The 14,738-nt window shown below is 41.9% G+C and overlaps 1 protein-coding gene across 4 annotated transcripts in view; it reads right to left on the bottom strand.

Moving 5' to 3' along the window:
• HEATR3 (HEAT repeat containing 3) overlaps positions 1-14,738 on the bottom strand; it is a 37,375-nt gene that overhangs the window by 22,239 nt on the left and 398 nt on the right. For 2 of the 4 annotated variants that reach the window (XM_027092273.1, XM_027092272.1), the window contains exons 2-7: positions 14,542-14,714; positions 12,540-12,627; positions 10,524-10,636; positions 8,193-8,302; positions 5,174-5,314; positions 3,382-3,659 (exon numbers count right to left, since the gene is read on the bottom strand). In XM_027092273.1, the coding sequence (XP_026948074.1) occupies positions 3,382-3,659; positions 5,174-5,314; positions 8,193-8,302; positions 10,524-10,636; positions 12,540-12,627; positions 14,542-14,714 (903 nt within the window). Of the gene's footprint in view, positions 1-3,381; positions 3,660-5,173; positions 5,315-8,192; positions 8,303-10,523; positions 10,637-12,539; positions 12,628-14,072; positions 14,200-14,541; positions 14,715-14,738 lie in introns of those variants that run through there. The other 2 variants (XM_027092274.1, XM_027092275.1) reach the window with 2 other exon arrangements.

The raw sequence follows: 14,738 nt of genomic DNA, 5'->3' as shown, positions 1-14,738 counted from the left end.
GTCAGGGAACTAAGATCCCACATGCAGCGGGGCAACTAAGCCCGCGCACTGCAACTACTGAGCCCGCGGGCCACAACCACAGAGCTCACGTGCTCTGGAGCCCGTGCGCTGCAATGAAAGATCCCATGTGCCACAACTAAGACCCGACACAGCCAAAAATAAAATTAATTAATTAAAAAGAAAAGAACGTATCTAAAATTTATTCCTACTCACTTCGTGCGTGTATGATATTCAACTAAACATTTCTTAGAGGCGACTCAAAGCTACACAAGACATGCCTTTGCTGGGCTCTCATCCACTTAAAACCTACGAAGATCTGGCTTAGAAGAATTCTGAAACTAAGTTCCACTTCTTTACCTGACTTTCCTGCTCAGAACATTTCCCTGCTTCTTATTGTTACCAAATTGACCTAAAGAACCAATCTAGAGGAAATGTTATGACAGCTGAGATTTGCTTCAAAATATTCAGTAGTTGAGAGGGGAGAGTGGGTAGGGAAATAGATGAAAGAAAACAGACTGTGATTTGACAACTGCTAACTGTGGAAGCTGGGTAGGGATTGTCCTACTTCTGCATGTTACAGCCACAACTTGGGTCAGTTCTCTCTTTACAGATTTGTGCTTATACCTTCTTAAGTTAAATGATGCAATTAAGGGTTTTGATTCTAAAGGATCCCTGCACAAGCCACTGGGCAGCCTGAAAGACCAGAGCTGCCTGGCTGTAAATTTGTATTCCTGGCACATGGCAGCACGATGCTTAGCACACTACTGGCACTTAAACACTGGCTGCCTGATCAGCATGTTAATCATCCGGTCTACTCAGCTATGGTGATAGGCTTTAAAAAGCAAGCTTTTGTTAAGAGAAAACACTGCATTTTCTAAGCACCAAAATTCAATTTCTAAGTAATACTTGGGAAAGTGAATCTCTAAATAACAGTTAAATATCGATACTTTGAAACAGTGACACTTCATCTTGGTGGATGTGGATCTCAATCCCCACTCACTCATTCCCTGTAGGGCCCCTGAAAGCAAGGCTGGAGATGAGGAAACCCTGCAGGAGTGCTGTTCTCCCAGCCAGAGATGTCCGATCTTTCAGAGTCCCCTGACAGCCCAACTGGAATTTCCACTTCTGCTCTGATGGGAATTCGGGGTGGGGAAACATAGTATATGTGCATCTGGCAGGATAAAGTGACCTGGTCAGCACGATGCAACACCTGCAGAAGAGCCCCCAAACCCTGACCTGTTATAGCTGATGTTCCACATGTGGATCCCAGATCTGTAACTCACCTCCATGTGGTACCTGAGGGGATGCTGCTGGGGTTCTAGAAACACCCTTTGGAATGACAAGGCTCAGAGCTATGCCTTTGTCTATCTTGCTTTACTGATTTTAAATTCTACCCACTCTGACTCAGATGCACAAGTGAGACAAGGAGTAAACTGGGTGTTCAAATACACGCCTCTTGCACCAAAAGGGGGTGATATGATTTTTAAGCCGCTTTACGATTTGCAAGCAACTCAAGGGCAGGATGGCCTTTTCATTTTCGGATTCACCCCAGCACTTAACACAATGCTTTGCACCTAACAGCTGTTCATGGGGAGTGTGGCACATATATACAAAGGAATATTAATCAGCCATAGAAAGAAACGAAATTGAGTTATCTGTAGTGAGAAAGTAGTTCTTAACTACAACACTTGACTGCTTTAAGACACCACCAATTCAGCTTTACAAGACTTCAGGAATGTAGGGCAGTGGTATACTGATGAGTTTATGCCCACTAAGAATTCTTTAAAAATAAATCTGTCAAAACTCTAAGACACTGACGTAAGATACTTCTCAGTTTCAGTTCATTGCACATGAATCAGGACAGGCCACGAGTGAGATGCTAGAAAGTGTGACAGGACATTACTAGGGTTCTTCCAGTTCAGGCTTCATTGTCTTTCTTCCCAATGACTTCAGCAGCCTCCTGTCCGGTCTTCCTGCCTCCAGTCCCCTCAAACAACACTAATCCGCTTTCATCATGCTGTTTCTTATGCCATCCTTTAAGACAGTTCAGGTGTTCTGTCCACAAAGCCTTTTCTGAGAGCGTCTTCCTTTCTGCTTCCATCAGGGCTGAGTCAGGTGTGCCTACTCTATAGATACGACCCCCTCAGAAGTCTGTGCACAGCCCTATCACTGTTCTTAGCACAGGCATTATAATAAATTATCATTACATGTCTATCCTCTCAAGACGGAAAAGGTCCCTGAAGACAGGAAATATGCCTTAATCATCTTTCTATCAGCAGCACCTGGCACAGGGCCTGGCACACAGAGTAAGCACAGAAAATGTGCACCTAGATGAATAAAGCCCAACTCACTGTCCTCCCTGTCTTCCTGACGACCTGCTCTCCTCCTTGGGAAAAATGTTTTCCCAAAGTATGGCTCCATCGCTGCTGACGGGCTCAGCTGAAGTGTTCCCTGCACCCAAGACTGCTCCTCCTCACCCCACCGTCACACCCACTAGCACAAATGAGCCCCAATCAAACACTATAAACCAGGGACTTCCCTGGTGGCACAGTGGGTGAGAATCCGCCTGCCAATGCAGGGGACACAGGTTCGAGCCCTGGTCCGGGAAGATCCCACATGCCGTGGAGGAACGAAGCCTGTGCGCCACATCTACTGAGCCTGTGATCTAGAGCCCGTGAGCCACAACTACTGAGCCCGCATGCCACAACTACTGAAGACCGCGTGCCTACAGCCTGCGCTCCACAAGAGAAGCCACTGCAGTGAGAAGCCCGCACACCACAACGAAGAGTAGCCCCTGCTCGCCTCAACTAGAGAAAGCCTGCGTGCAGCAACGATGACCCAACGCAGCCAAAAATAAATAAATAAATTTATAAAACAAACAAACAAACAAAGACTATACACCAGTCTGCAAAAACTACAAACCATCATTAATTTTCATAATCACCCAACCTCCTCTGCTCGCCAGTAGGGGGTAAATGAAAGTTTGGCTTGCTACTTTGGTAAGGCTAAACACTAAAATAAAAGAGACAAGAATGCAAGGGACAATTCAAGCAAAGTAAAAATTCCTTTAGTTTGAAGACAGTCTGGAAGAGAATGTGTAACTGAAGTGGGAGATGACCACATGTCTCTGAAGTGCTGCAAAAGTACTGGTCTACCCCATCTTTCAAACCTTCTCTATATAAAAGATTTGTCTTAGGACATTTTTTTTTCTCCTTTGGGAGATTTCTGAGTTATGAGTTAATGGGAAAACATGACTTTTTTTTTTAACTGAAATTCACGTTATAATTAACTTTGCTGTAACATTTTCCTACAAAGCTTAGGATACCTATTGAAAGAAAACAGCTGTATTAATCCATGTCTGAAAGCATCAATCCGACTTACTGGAAGTAAATCTGAAATGAAAGCTTTCCTTCTGACTTTCCTTCTATGAGGAATTCCTTCCATTTCATCATCCTCAATCAAATCATCACCATTAACATTCTGTAATGTGTCCTCAGTCTCTGCAGCAGTTTTTATCCTTTGAGTTTCGGCCTCCTTCATTTGAAGAACCGTTTCACCAGCATCCATTTCCAGAACTTCAGATAAGATCTTTAGTATGGCATTTATGATTTCTGCCTGACTCTTGGATGGAATAATGTCCTTTAGATTCCAAATTGTGCCTGTGGAAAAAAAATGAGCATAAGGACAAAGAAATCAACTGTGAAATCTTTTATTAAATACAGTTTCCATGAGAGTGGCTCTTTAAGCTCAGGTGTAATTTCAAAAAATCCCAACCCCACTGCCTTTGTTCAGTTTTTATTAAATGTCGGAAAGCTTTGCACTGAGGCAGCTCCCTTTATTACAGCAGTCCTTCACAATCGTCTCCTTTTCTTGGCACACAATGCCTTGCTCTGATACACCAGAGAGCAACAGATCAAGAGAACACCGATCAAGTTTCTTTTACCACGACAAATTGAGTTGCCTGGCTTTCTTTCATCTTAACCTGAGCTGCTCTCCTAAGCAGCTTCTTATATTCCAAGAGTGGAATGGAATGCACTAAAATTCCAAGGTCTCACGGACAACCAGAGAGCAGGTTCTTGGTTTTCTGCTTATGAAACTAGAATAGCTACCACTAAGTAGTTAGACTAATTAAAAAAAAAAAAAATGTGACGGTTAAAATAAAAATCATTCCTGGGTATATACATTCAAAAAGAATTGAAAGCAAGGACTCACATGGACATCTGTAGAACCATATTCATAGCAGCATTATTCAATAACAAAAAGGTGGAAGCAAGCCAAGTGTCCGTCCACAGATGAATGGATAAACAAAATGTCATATATACATACAGTGGAATATTATTCAGCCTTAAAAAGGAAGGAAATTCTGACACATGCTATAACATGGATGAACCCTGAGGACATTACACTAAGCGAAATAAACCAGTCACAAAAAGAAAAATACTGTATGATTCCACCTATTTGAGGCACTAGAGTAGTCAAATCCATAGAGACAGAAAGGAGAATAGTAGTTGCTGGGGGCTGAGGGGAGAGGGAAATGGAGTTGTTTAATGTGTACAGAGTTTCCGTTTTGCAAGATGAAAAGTGTTCTGGAGATTGGTTATATAACAATGCGAATGTACACTGCTTAACTGTACACTTAAAAATGGTTAAGATGTTAAATTTTATGTTATGTGTATTTTATCAGTTTAGGGGGAAAAACCACCTCTCAAGATAAATTACCCCTGGAAGACCAAAGGCAAGAGGAAACTATATAATAAGTTTCCTACTACTTGACATGTCATCAGATTATTTCTTCTTTCTGTATTTAGAAATTCTGGGGAGATGCATTGCGGGTGAAGATCTTATAGGAAAGTGAATGGTCATGTCTTAGATGCCTACACTACACAGTCAACTTCTGAACTCACTGGTTCATAAATAAGAGGGGGTCCTGACAACAGCATTTCTTTATCAGACAACAGTAGTTTGTTAAACTAAAAACACATTTAATCTTAGAAGGCTTTGAAACTATGCAGAACCGCTTGAATTAAGGGTCTCCACTAAAATATTAAAATTTTCAGAACAGACTAAGCACAGAAAGCCCTGATGCGGTGAAATGGGGGAATAACTTTGTCCCCCATCTCTACCTACTACAAGTTACTAAAAAAGCACACTATCACATATGGCTAAACTTTACCTGCCACCAATGTCTTTAATAGAATATATTCCATGGAATTGACAGGAGAAAGCATTGCTGATTCCAGCACATGCAATGCCGGGGCACTGAAAGATTTCAGTAGCTCTGGGTTATCTTCAGTCACCGTCTGCAAACAATATGCTATAAAGACAAACATCAAATATTTAGAAAAAAATGAATTCTGCTAGGATAATTTAAACCTAAATAACTCATCAAAAAACATTTGCATCTTTACAAGTTCTTTGGACACAGGTAGCTTTTGTAGGAGATATACGCTTTCCCTCAAACACGGAACATGCAAATGAGGCTTCCCAAACTATCAGAGGTATAAAAGACCTTTTTCCCTTTTTTCTTAATTTCTAATCCTTTATAAAACTATACTTTTATGAAATATAATTTAAAAGCCTCTTAACCGCCATGACAATGTGGAATTACTATAAACATTTATAAAGGTTTAGCCTCTATTTCTGTACTCATCACAGACCAGTAGCAAACAGCCTGCGGACCAAACACCAGTGCACTGACAACACTCTCAGGGTAGTTCTGTTGTCAAAGACAAGCCCTAGGTTTGGGAACATTCTGGTTTCGTTGAAATTCAGCACGACCTTAAAAGTTAGAGTTATTTCTGGTGAAACAGATTTAAGGAAAAAAGTGTTTTATATAAAAATATGAGCGGGCTTCCCTGGTGGCGCAGTGGTTGAGAGTCCGCCTGCCGATGCAGGGGACACAGGTTCGCGCCCCGGTCCAGGAAGATCCCACATGCCGCGGAGCGGCTGGGCCCGTGAGCCATGGCCGCTGGGCCTGCGCGTCCGGAGCCTGTGCTCCGCAACGGGAGAGGCCACAACAGTGAGAGGCCCGCATACCACAAAAAATAAAAATAAGAATAAAAAAAATATATATATGAGCAAATTAAGAGATGGGTAAAATATTAATAGACATATGATTTATTTAGCACTTAACTGTTCTCTGGCATTAGAACAAGACAATGGATTACAACTTGTAAATTAGAAATAATTAACTGAAAGTATAAAAACAGTTGGGACTGCATGAAAGGTCTGACTGAAGCACAAATGAGGAAGCAAGCCCAAAACTGTTTTCTTTGAGATACTGTAGACCATACAAATCCATTTCTTTCCAGGTCTAAAACTTCCAAAGCAGATCGTTCCCATCCAAATTAGTAGTCAAAATACACGCTATTGCTGTGCTCTATTTTGGTTTCCAAAATACATTTATATATAAATCCATATATATGCATATATGTACATGTACATATATCCCAGTGTAGTATTTTTTTTCATTAAGAGACTAATTAAACTCACTTTAGCAAAAAAACAAGATAAGTTGTGATTGCTATGACAACACAAGCTCAAAGAAAGCTGTATTAATACATAGGATGCGCAGACCTCCTAGAGAACGGACTTGAGGTTATGGGGAGGGGGAAGGGTGAGCTGTGACGGGGCGAGAGAGAGTCATGGACATATACACACTAACAAACGTAGTAAGGTAGATAGCTAGTGGGAAGCAGCCGCATGGCACAGGGATATTGGCTCGGTGCTTTGTGACAGCCTGGAGGGGTGGGATAGGGAGGGTGGGAGAGAGGGAGACGCAAGAGGGAAGAGAGATGGGAACATATGTATATGTATAACTGATTCACTTTGTTATAAAGCAGACCATTGTAAAGCAATTATACCCCAATAAAGATGTTAAAAAAAAAAAAAAGATAAAAAAAAAATAAAATAAATAAAAAATAAATAAAACGTACGAAAAACTAAAAAAAAAAAAAAAAAATACATAGGATGGAATCTCAGAATTTCACTTTACTATATGTAAGCCGTGCTTGATTTTCAAAACAGAAGTAGTTTGACATTTGTTTAAAAAATCATGAACCTAGGTAAGTGCCAAGGAAAACACTGCTATACAATGCAAAATAACTTTATTCTGATCCATTTTTTTAAAGTTCTTTAGGAAAAAAACTAAATAAATAACCAAATCCACAAACCTTAAGGCCCCAAAACAGAAGTGAAGTTTCTCTTTTAAAAGCTATGAACTTTCCTGAAATTCTCTTATTGTAATAAAGACTGTCCTCTGAGACTAAAAGTCACCTACCAATTTCCTAGTTCGACTGTTTTTAAAATTCTCATTTACTCACAAATCTCCCCTTTGCCAAAGATTCCATTTTGAGAAACTGATTTAAAAATTTTTCTCAGTAGTATTTATTCCACTATTATTTTTTCCTTTTCTATTCTATGTCCACTAGAGCCAAGAGAAACACTGGTAAGGGGAATACACTTCAGTAAGTGGAATAAACTTGTCCTTGCCAGGAGAAATACACAGTTAAATAAAAGGACAGCCAGATGCCTATATTATGATGGGTAGAAAAAAATGCTTTTCACCCATTATTTCTCCACTTGCCCCCAGAGTTCTGCTGAGCTACCCACCCTCTGGTTTCTGTCTCCTCCACCTGCTGAGTAAGGGCCCCCGGTGGCTCTCTAACCCCATGTACAGAAGGCGAGGGAGCCAAGGCAGCTGAAGCTGCCAGACTTTGCTTTCCCTGTCTGGAAGGCAAGCAGGCCTATGAGAAATTCCAATCACTTATTTTCCTCTCTCAAAACAAGCACAGGTTATCAGAAGTATTCTTCTGGAAGTATGAGATAGTGGTACAAGCCATTTAAATAAGTCTACATTCCAATTAACTATGGCTCAAAGGCCTGGTAGTTGTGGGTTACTGTTTCTCGGCAAATGGGAGATGAAAGCTTCCAGAATTAATAAAGCCTTCTAAGAATGGTAGTATACTAGAAACCACATATGCTCACATAATTACTTTCCTCCCTCTCAGGGTCAAGAGCGGGAAAACTACATGAGTAAGTAAAGCATTAATCACAGACTTTAAAAGATTCAGAATAGAACTCAGCTATGCATTTACATACAATGAGAAAAAAAAAATCACTCCTATAAAATAAACATGCTATGTCTGAATAAAAAATTTTGAATAAGGCCACACATACTTTTCTTCACTTACCTACTGAAATAGCCAGGTCAACACTGGTGGAAAACCTACTTAAATACTTTAATACAATCTCCAAACACCCTTCTTTGTTGAATATAGATACTGCTCTACTACTGCATTCACTAAATTGAAGGGGGGAAAAAAAAGTTTTACTATTCACATTTTAACATTATCAACCACAGAAATTCATGAAAAAATAATTAGGCTTTGTAAAAGAACCAAAGAGTTGTAGTCAAACACCCACCATTTTTATAGATGAAGAAACCAATGCCCATTCATAGTCACTGTGCAGGAACACAACTGGCTATCTGTACATTTATTTCCATCACAGTAGGATCTTTTAGCCAATCTCTTTACCCGCACACCAATTTCCTTACAGGAGGTTAAAGATGGAAGAGAGCTTAGAAATCATTTACTTCAATTCCTCATTTTGTGGGTAAGGAAACTCAGACCCCAAGAGGTGAAGTGATCTGTCCAAAGATCACACACTTTGTTACTGGTGAGTCTTTGGGTCCAGCTTAACTTGTCTTTCCACTGTATCACAGTAATAATAAATTAAAGTAAGGATAGAAGGCCTCTATACTTATCACACAAAAAGTACAAATTTAAAAGAAAGTAAAATTAAAATTTTATTCATTCCATCTAGACTGTTATAATTTTAACAGAATTTGTAGATTGCAACAAGAAATTGTTATAATAAGCATTTTTGAAATTACACTATTTTTTAATAAAAGAATCAGAATTAATGTTATCAATGTTATTAACATATATGCTAAATATAGGGTAAACAGAGCTAATTATAATAATTTTTTTCCTGGTTCCAGAGAAGAATATTCCTCCAGACATACCATATATACACATGACAGACTAACAGCTAACAGAGCTGACTAAATGATTAAATTCAATCCTGCTGTCTAAAGATAAACTATTTTCTGTTTGTGTATCCATCTATCCATCCATCCATCCATCCATCCATCCATCTAGTTACTGCAACACTGCTATGAACCTCCCCTCAAGAAGCCCATAGTAAAGTCAGGTATAGTCAGGAAAATAAAGCATAAATGTGTTAAGATAATGGGCACTCAGGAAAGAGAGATCACTGTGAAGACCACTTTTTCAGGCACTTTTCAAAAGAAAACTTTTTTTAAATTTCTGAGTTCAACAATTTATATATTAAAGTTATCTGAAAAACAGCATCCATTAGCTTGCTTGAATATGGCATTTCCTCAAATCTGATCTCTCCAATTCTCCTGGTGGAATGCATCCACTAGTTTAAAATGAAATCATGGGGGGGACGGATAAATTGGAGGATTGGGATTGACATATACACACTACTATATATAAAATAGATAACTAATAAGGACCTAGTGTAGAGCACAAGGAACTCTACTCAATAACTCTATAATAGCCTATATGGGAAAAGAATCTAAAAAAGAGTGGATGTACGTATATGTATAACAGATTCACTTTGCTGTACACCTGAAACTAACACAACATTGTAAATCAACTATACCCCAATAAAAATTAAAAAATAAAAACTAAAAAAAAAAGAGAGAAATCATAGGCAAGTTTGGATTGCTGTGTAGGCAGCTTTCCAGGATCCAACTTAACCTTGTATTCTACGAAGTACCTGTGCTTTAGGTCAGAAATAATCATCGCTGCTGACTGAAAATAAGGAAATGACAGATTCTTGCTAGAATCTGGCTAGAAATGTGAGACAATAAAATGGCATAGAAAAAAATGCAGGTTGTGTTTCCAGCCATCTCCATTCTTAAAAGCAAGTCCACCCACCCCCACCCCTACTCCCACCCTCCCCCGCCCCCGGCCATTGTTACAATGATGGAATGGAGCGTGGCCTTCTTCCTACTGGGACCAAAGGAGCTCTTCTCAGGCATCTACTTCCCTGTCAAATGGCACCTGCCACGGCAGAGGAGTAAAGCACCCACTGAGGTCTGTGGTCCCTGTCTCATTCCAGATGCCAGGCCAAAGCATCTACTGCACTGGAGGCTGGCTGGCTTGAAGACAACTGCTCCTTAAGGTACATGGGTAGTGGGGGAGGAAGGAGGTGCAGTGGGTACTAATGACCATGATTCCTCTTATTTTGTCAGCAGCAATGACTGGAGAGAAGAGCTGTAAGGCAAAAAAGGACGTAGTGATGCTACGAGGAAAACGGCTTGGGAAGGACAGTTGATCTTAGGTCACTTGATGAGACCTCCGACCAAGCACTAACATCACAGATTTACACGCCTACCGAAGAGAACACAGATTCCTCTGCAGTTTAACAGAGGGAGCAGCAGCCTGAATAGCACTGAAGCAGGAGGCTGCGTCTGGAAAGCATCTTACCATATATTCCACAGCACGTTTACGGCCTCATTGGCTATGTTTTCAATAGAATTTCTGTTCTGATCTTTTTTTTCCTGTGGAGACATCTCATTTGAATCCAGTCCAGTACTACACTGAAATCAAACACCATGATTAGTACCTTTGTTCAAAAGAATAATTAAACAGAAAGACAGTGAAGAATCACAAAAAGTAAACATCAAAAATGATAGTGGTTGCCTATATGGGAAAAGAATCTAAAGAAAAAATAAGAGTGGAGATGTGTATATGTACAACTGATTCACTTTGCTATACGCCTGAAATAAACACAACACTGTAAATCAACTATACTCCAATAAAATTTTTTTAAAAATGATAGTGGTTAACAAGCCCATCAAATTCTCAAACAGTACAGTTCCTGTAACCCTGCGCCCTTCTGGCAAGAAATACAGACAAGAAAGGTTCACAAGTCACTGTACAAACTGGATAAAAAGCATTTCACATTTTAAGTGAAAATGTAAAATCAATACAAAATATTTTATCTAATGTGGTAAAGATAGTATATAAGGCAAAGAAAAGTAACACATAATAAGAGCTAACATCTATACAGTACCTTCTTTGTGCAAGGCACTATTCTAAGCACTTCATGTCTGTTAAGTCATTTAATCCTCACCACAAACCTATGAAGTAGATGAACTCTTATCCCTAATCTCCTGCTACAAATAGGAAACAGGTACAGAGAGCTTGCTGAAGGTGTAGCTTAGTATCTAGCGAAGTGGGATTCAGATCCAGGCATCCTGGCTCCGAACTGGGTGCTCTGAACCACTCTGCAGTTCTGCCCCTCCTAAAATCCACGGCACCCTCTAAAGCAGGCTTCTTAATCTCGGCACTACTGACATTTGGATGGGATGATTCTTTGCTGCGGTGCACGTGGCTGTCATGCGCAATGTAGGATGTTCAGCAGCATCCTTGGCCTCTACCCACTAGATGCCAGTAGCAACCCCTACTCCAAAGCCATGACAATCAAAAATGGCTCCAGACATTGCTAAATGTCCCCTGCAGGGCACATCATCCCTAGTACAATCACTGTTCTAAAGGGAACAAGACTGACACCTCTCATCGAAACTGGATATCCTTTATATGGCCCCAAGTGAAAATTACCCATCAATACAGAAGAGTGGACCGGAGGCACGGCTGAGGAAGAGCTCCTTAATCCCTGAACTACATCATGCAATAAAGGTGGCATGATGTTAAATCTGAGAACATAATCTAGTCTTCTCGGCAAATTCCTAATGTCTGTGCTTCAGCTTCCTCATCTGTAAAACAGGAATAACGATACCTGCCAAATAGGACTGCTCCGAAGATTAAGTGAAATAATATACAAGACAGCACCGAGCACATAAATAAGCAACCAATAAATACAAATTATTTTCATCGTATGAAGTTTAAAGTCTAAAGGAGTCAGTCTATAGTTTTAGGAAGGTCTTTTCTAACAAGCAGATAAATAAAGGTAGTGGGGACAAACTAGAGACTAGTATCCGTGATGAGATCAGTGTTTCCAGGAAAGAAATACAATTCCTATAGAATGTTTTGAGGGAAGACAAAATAACTAACACCGAAGTACTTAAAAAGCAAAACAGGGACTTCCTTGGTAGCACAGTGATTAAGAATCCACTTGCCAATGCGGGGGACACGGGTTCGATCCCTGGTCCGGGAAGATCCCACATGCCATGAAGCAACTAAGTCCGTGCGCCACAGCTACTGAGCCTGCACTCTAGAGCCCACGAGCCACAACTACTGAGCCCTCGCACCTAGAGCCCGTGCTCCGCAACAAGAGAAGCCACAGCAATGAGAAGCCCAGGCACTGCTACAAAAAGTAGCCCCGGCTCACCGCAACTAGAGAAAGCCCGTGCACAGCAACAAAGACCCAACGCAGTCAAAAATAAATAAACAAACTTAATGAAAAAAAAAAAAAAGGCAAAACAAAACCCCAAACTGTCTGAGTGTGTATACTAACAGCGACCTGGGAAAGTGGCATACCTCTTTCAGCAGTGCGACCAGCGGAGTCATGATATCCTTGGTCACCATGTCACCACAAACTTCGAAACCGCCACAAGCACTGAGATTTCTACACAAGAAGTTTAAAACAGGTTTTACTTTCAGACCACATGTCACAAAACATATTAAGCGCTCAAGTTTATTTCTATTTCTACCCATACTTAAGGTTTCCCGGAAGAAATCGCTTATGATTCCTGTAAGATGTTGCACAGCCAATCCACAGATCTCCACCTATGCTGATCCTTGCTCTACATGAAGTAAACAGATGTCTCTGTCTTGGAACAGCTTAGTTTTCAGGACTGAGACGATACACAGGGAGAGGGAAGACTTCTCTTATTTAATGTGAATCAGTCATGGTCTGATCTTTTTTTTTTTGGCCACACAGCCTGGCTTGTGAGATTTTAGTTCCCCGACCAGGGATTGAACCCGCACGCTCCGTAGACAGAGCAGGGAGTCCTAACCACTGGACTGCCAGGGAAGTCCCCTGCCTGATTTTATACGAAGGGAACTTTTCTTGGAATCAGGACTTCCAGGGTAGGAAGGGTGAGGCTATTGAGAAAGACATTCCCTTGAAGCAATCCTGACTAAATTTAGTTTTGATTGGAAAGACAGTGCTTGCCCTCTGAGTGCAGAGCACTGTGCTAGGCAATCAGGATATGAAGAGAAACTGTGCTAGGCACTCAGGATATGAAGCCTCACCATCTTCCAGGAGCTCTCAGTGTGTGTATGCTTTGGGGGGAGGGGAGGGTTTTCCACACACTGTTTCCTCCATCAAGTGGTTAATCCCCACTCATCCCCCAGATCTCACCTCAAACATCACGCCCTTAGGGTTTTCTTCCCTGAACCCCCAGGTATACCTTCTCACAGCATCTTCTGTAAATATCACTGGCTGTAATTACACACTTGTGTGATTAATTGCATAATGCCTGCCTCCCTCAATACTGTAAGATCCATTAAGGACAGAAATTATGTTTCTTGTTCACTGCCACATGCCCACGACCTAGCCCACTGCCTGGTGCACAGCAGGCACTCAATATATACTTGCTAAATCAATGAATGAAACAGAATAAATAAAGACAGAGCTATGAAAACTACGAATGTTAACTTTACTCTTGCCCCCCCTACAGTCCATTCTCTGCACAGCTACCAGAGTGGCCTTTTGAAAAGGTAAATTAGACCAGTCACTCCTGCTTAGAATAGGTCCTTTAGCTCTACACCACCGGATCCTTAACCATCTCTCCAGCCTCAACTCTTAAAAGCCCCGCCCTCCACTCTATTCGGCCACATAACCTTCCCATTCTTTAACCATGCCAAGCCCTCTGCTGTTGCTGTTCCCTCTGTCAGGAATGCTCTTTCCCTTGTTTGTCCACACCTGGCTCTAGCCTCCAGAGCCAGGAGGCTAGAGTTCACAAATGTCATCTAAAGATCACCCAATTTAAAGTAATTTCCCACCCCCAACTCATCATCCTCTTGGTTTCTCCATAGCACCACTTACGATCTAATGTTATGTTTCACCTGTTTACTGGTTTCCTGTCTGTCTCCGCATCAACACGGGTTCTGTGAAGGCAGGGATCTTGGCTGTCTTGCTCAATGTCCTGCCTGCTCAAAATCTACCGCACCTAGAACACCTGGCATTTATACTGGAAGAGTTCACTGAACCTCAGGACTCCATGGTGGCTCCCTGGAGAGGGTACAACGTGCGCTAGGCCTTGAGGAGAGGACGTTTGACAGGTGGCTACTGCAGGTGAAGCAGCAATGCGTGTAGTCCGGGGCTCGTGGGGTCCTCCGGAGTCTGAAGCCTGTGTTCAAATGCCCCCCTCTGCAAACAGGAGAGCCTCTGCAGTTCCTGGCCCTCCCGAGCTGCCGCAGACAAGTGCACTGAGGATGAAGCCGATTAGCTACGGTGCGTGGCACACAGGAGGCGCCAGCTGGACGCCGTGGGCCCGGTTCCGAGGCACAACCCCGGACCCCATTCCCTGCTCACCTCAGTGCGCCAGCCGCCGTCTCCCTCACCGCCAGGCTGGGGTCGAGCAGCAGCGGCCCGAGGCGTCGCACGGCGTCCCGCCGAGCCAGGCCCGGCAGCGCCGGCCGCTGCTGCACCAGCCGGGCCAGCCCCGCGCAGGCGCACTCGCGGACCTCGGCGCTCGGGTGCTGGAGCTGCGGGAAAGAACAAGTGTCAGA

The sequence above is a fragment of the Aethalodelphis obliquidens genome, unplaced genomic scaffold (assembly GCF_003676395.1).
Source record: "Aethalodelphis obliquidens isolate GAN/ISIS:26980383/991018 unplaced genomic scaffold, ASM367639v1 scaffold75, whole genome shotgun sequence".
NCBI classification, from domain to species: Eukaryota; Metazoa; Chordata; class Mammalia; order Artiodactyla; family Delphinidae; genus Aethalodelphis; species Aethalodelphis obliquidens.
This window is presented reverse-complemented; position numbering and strand designations above follow the sequence as displayed.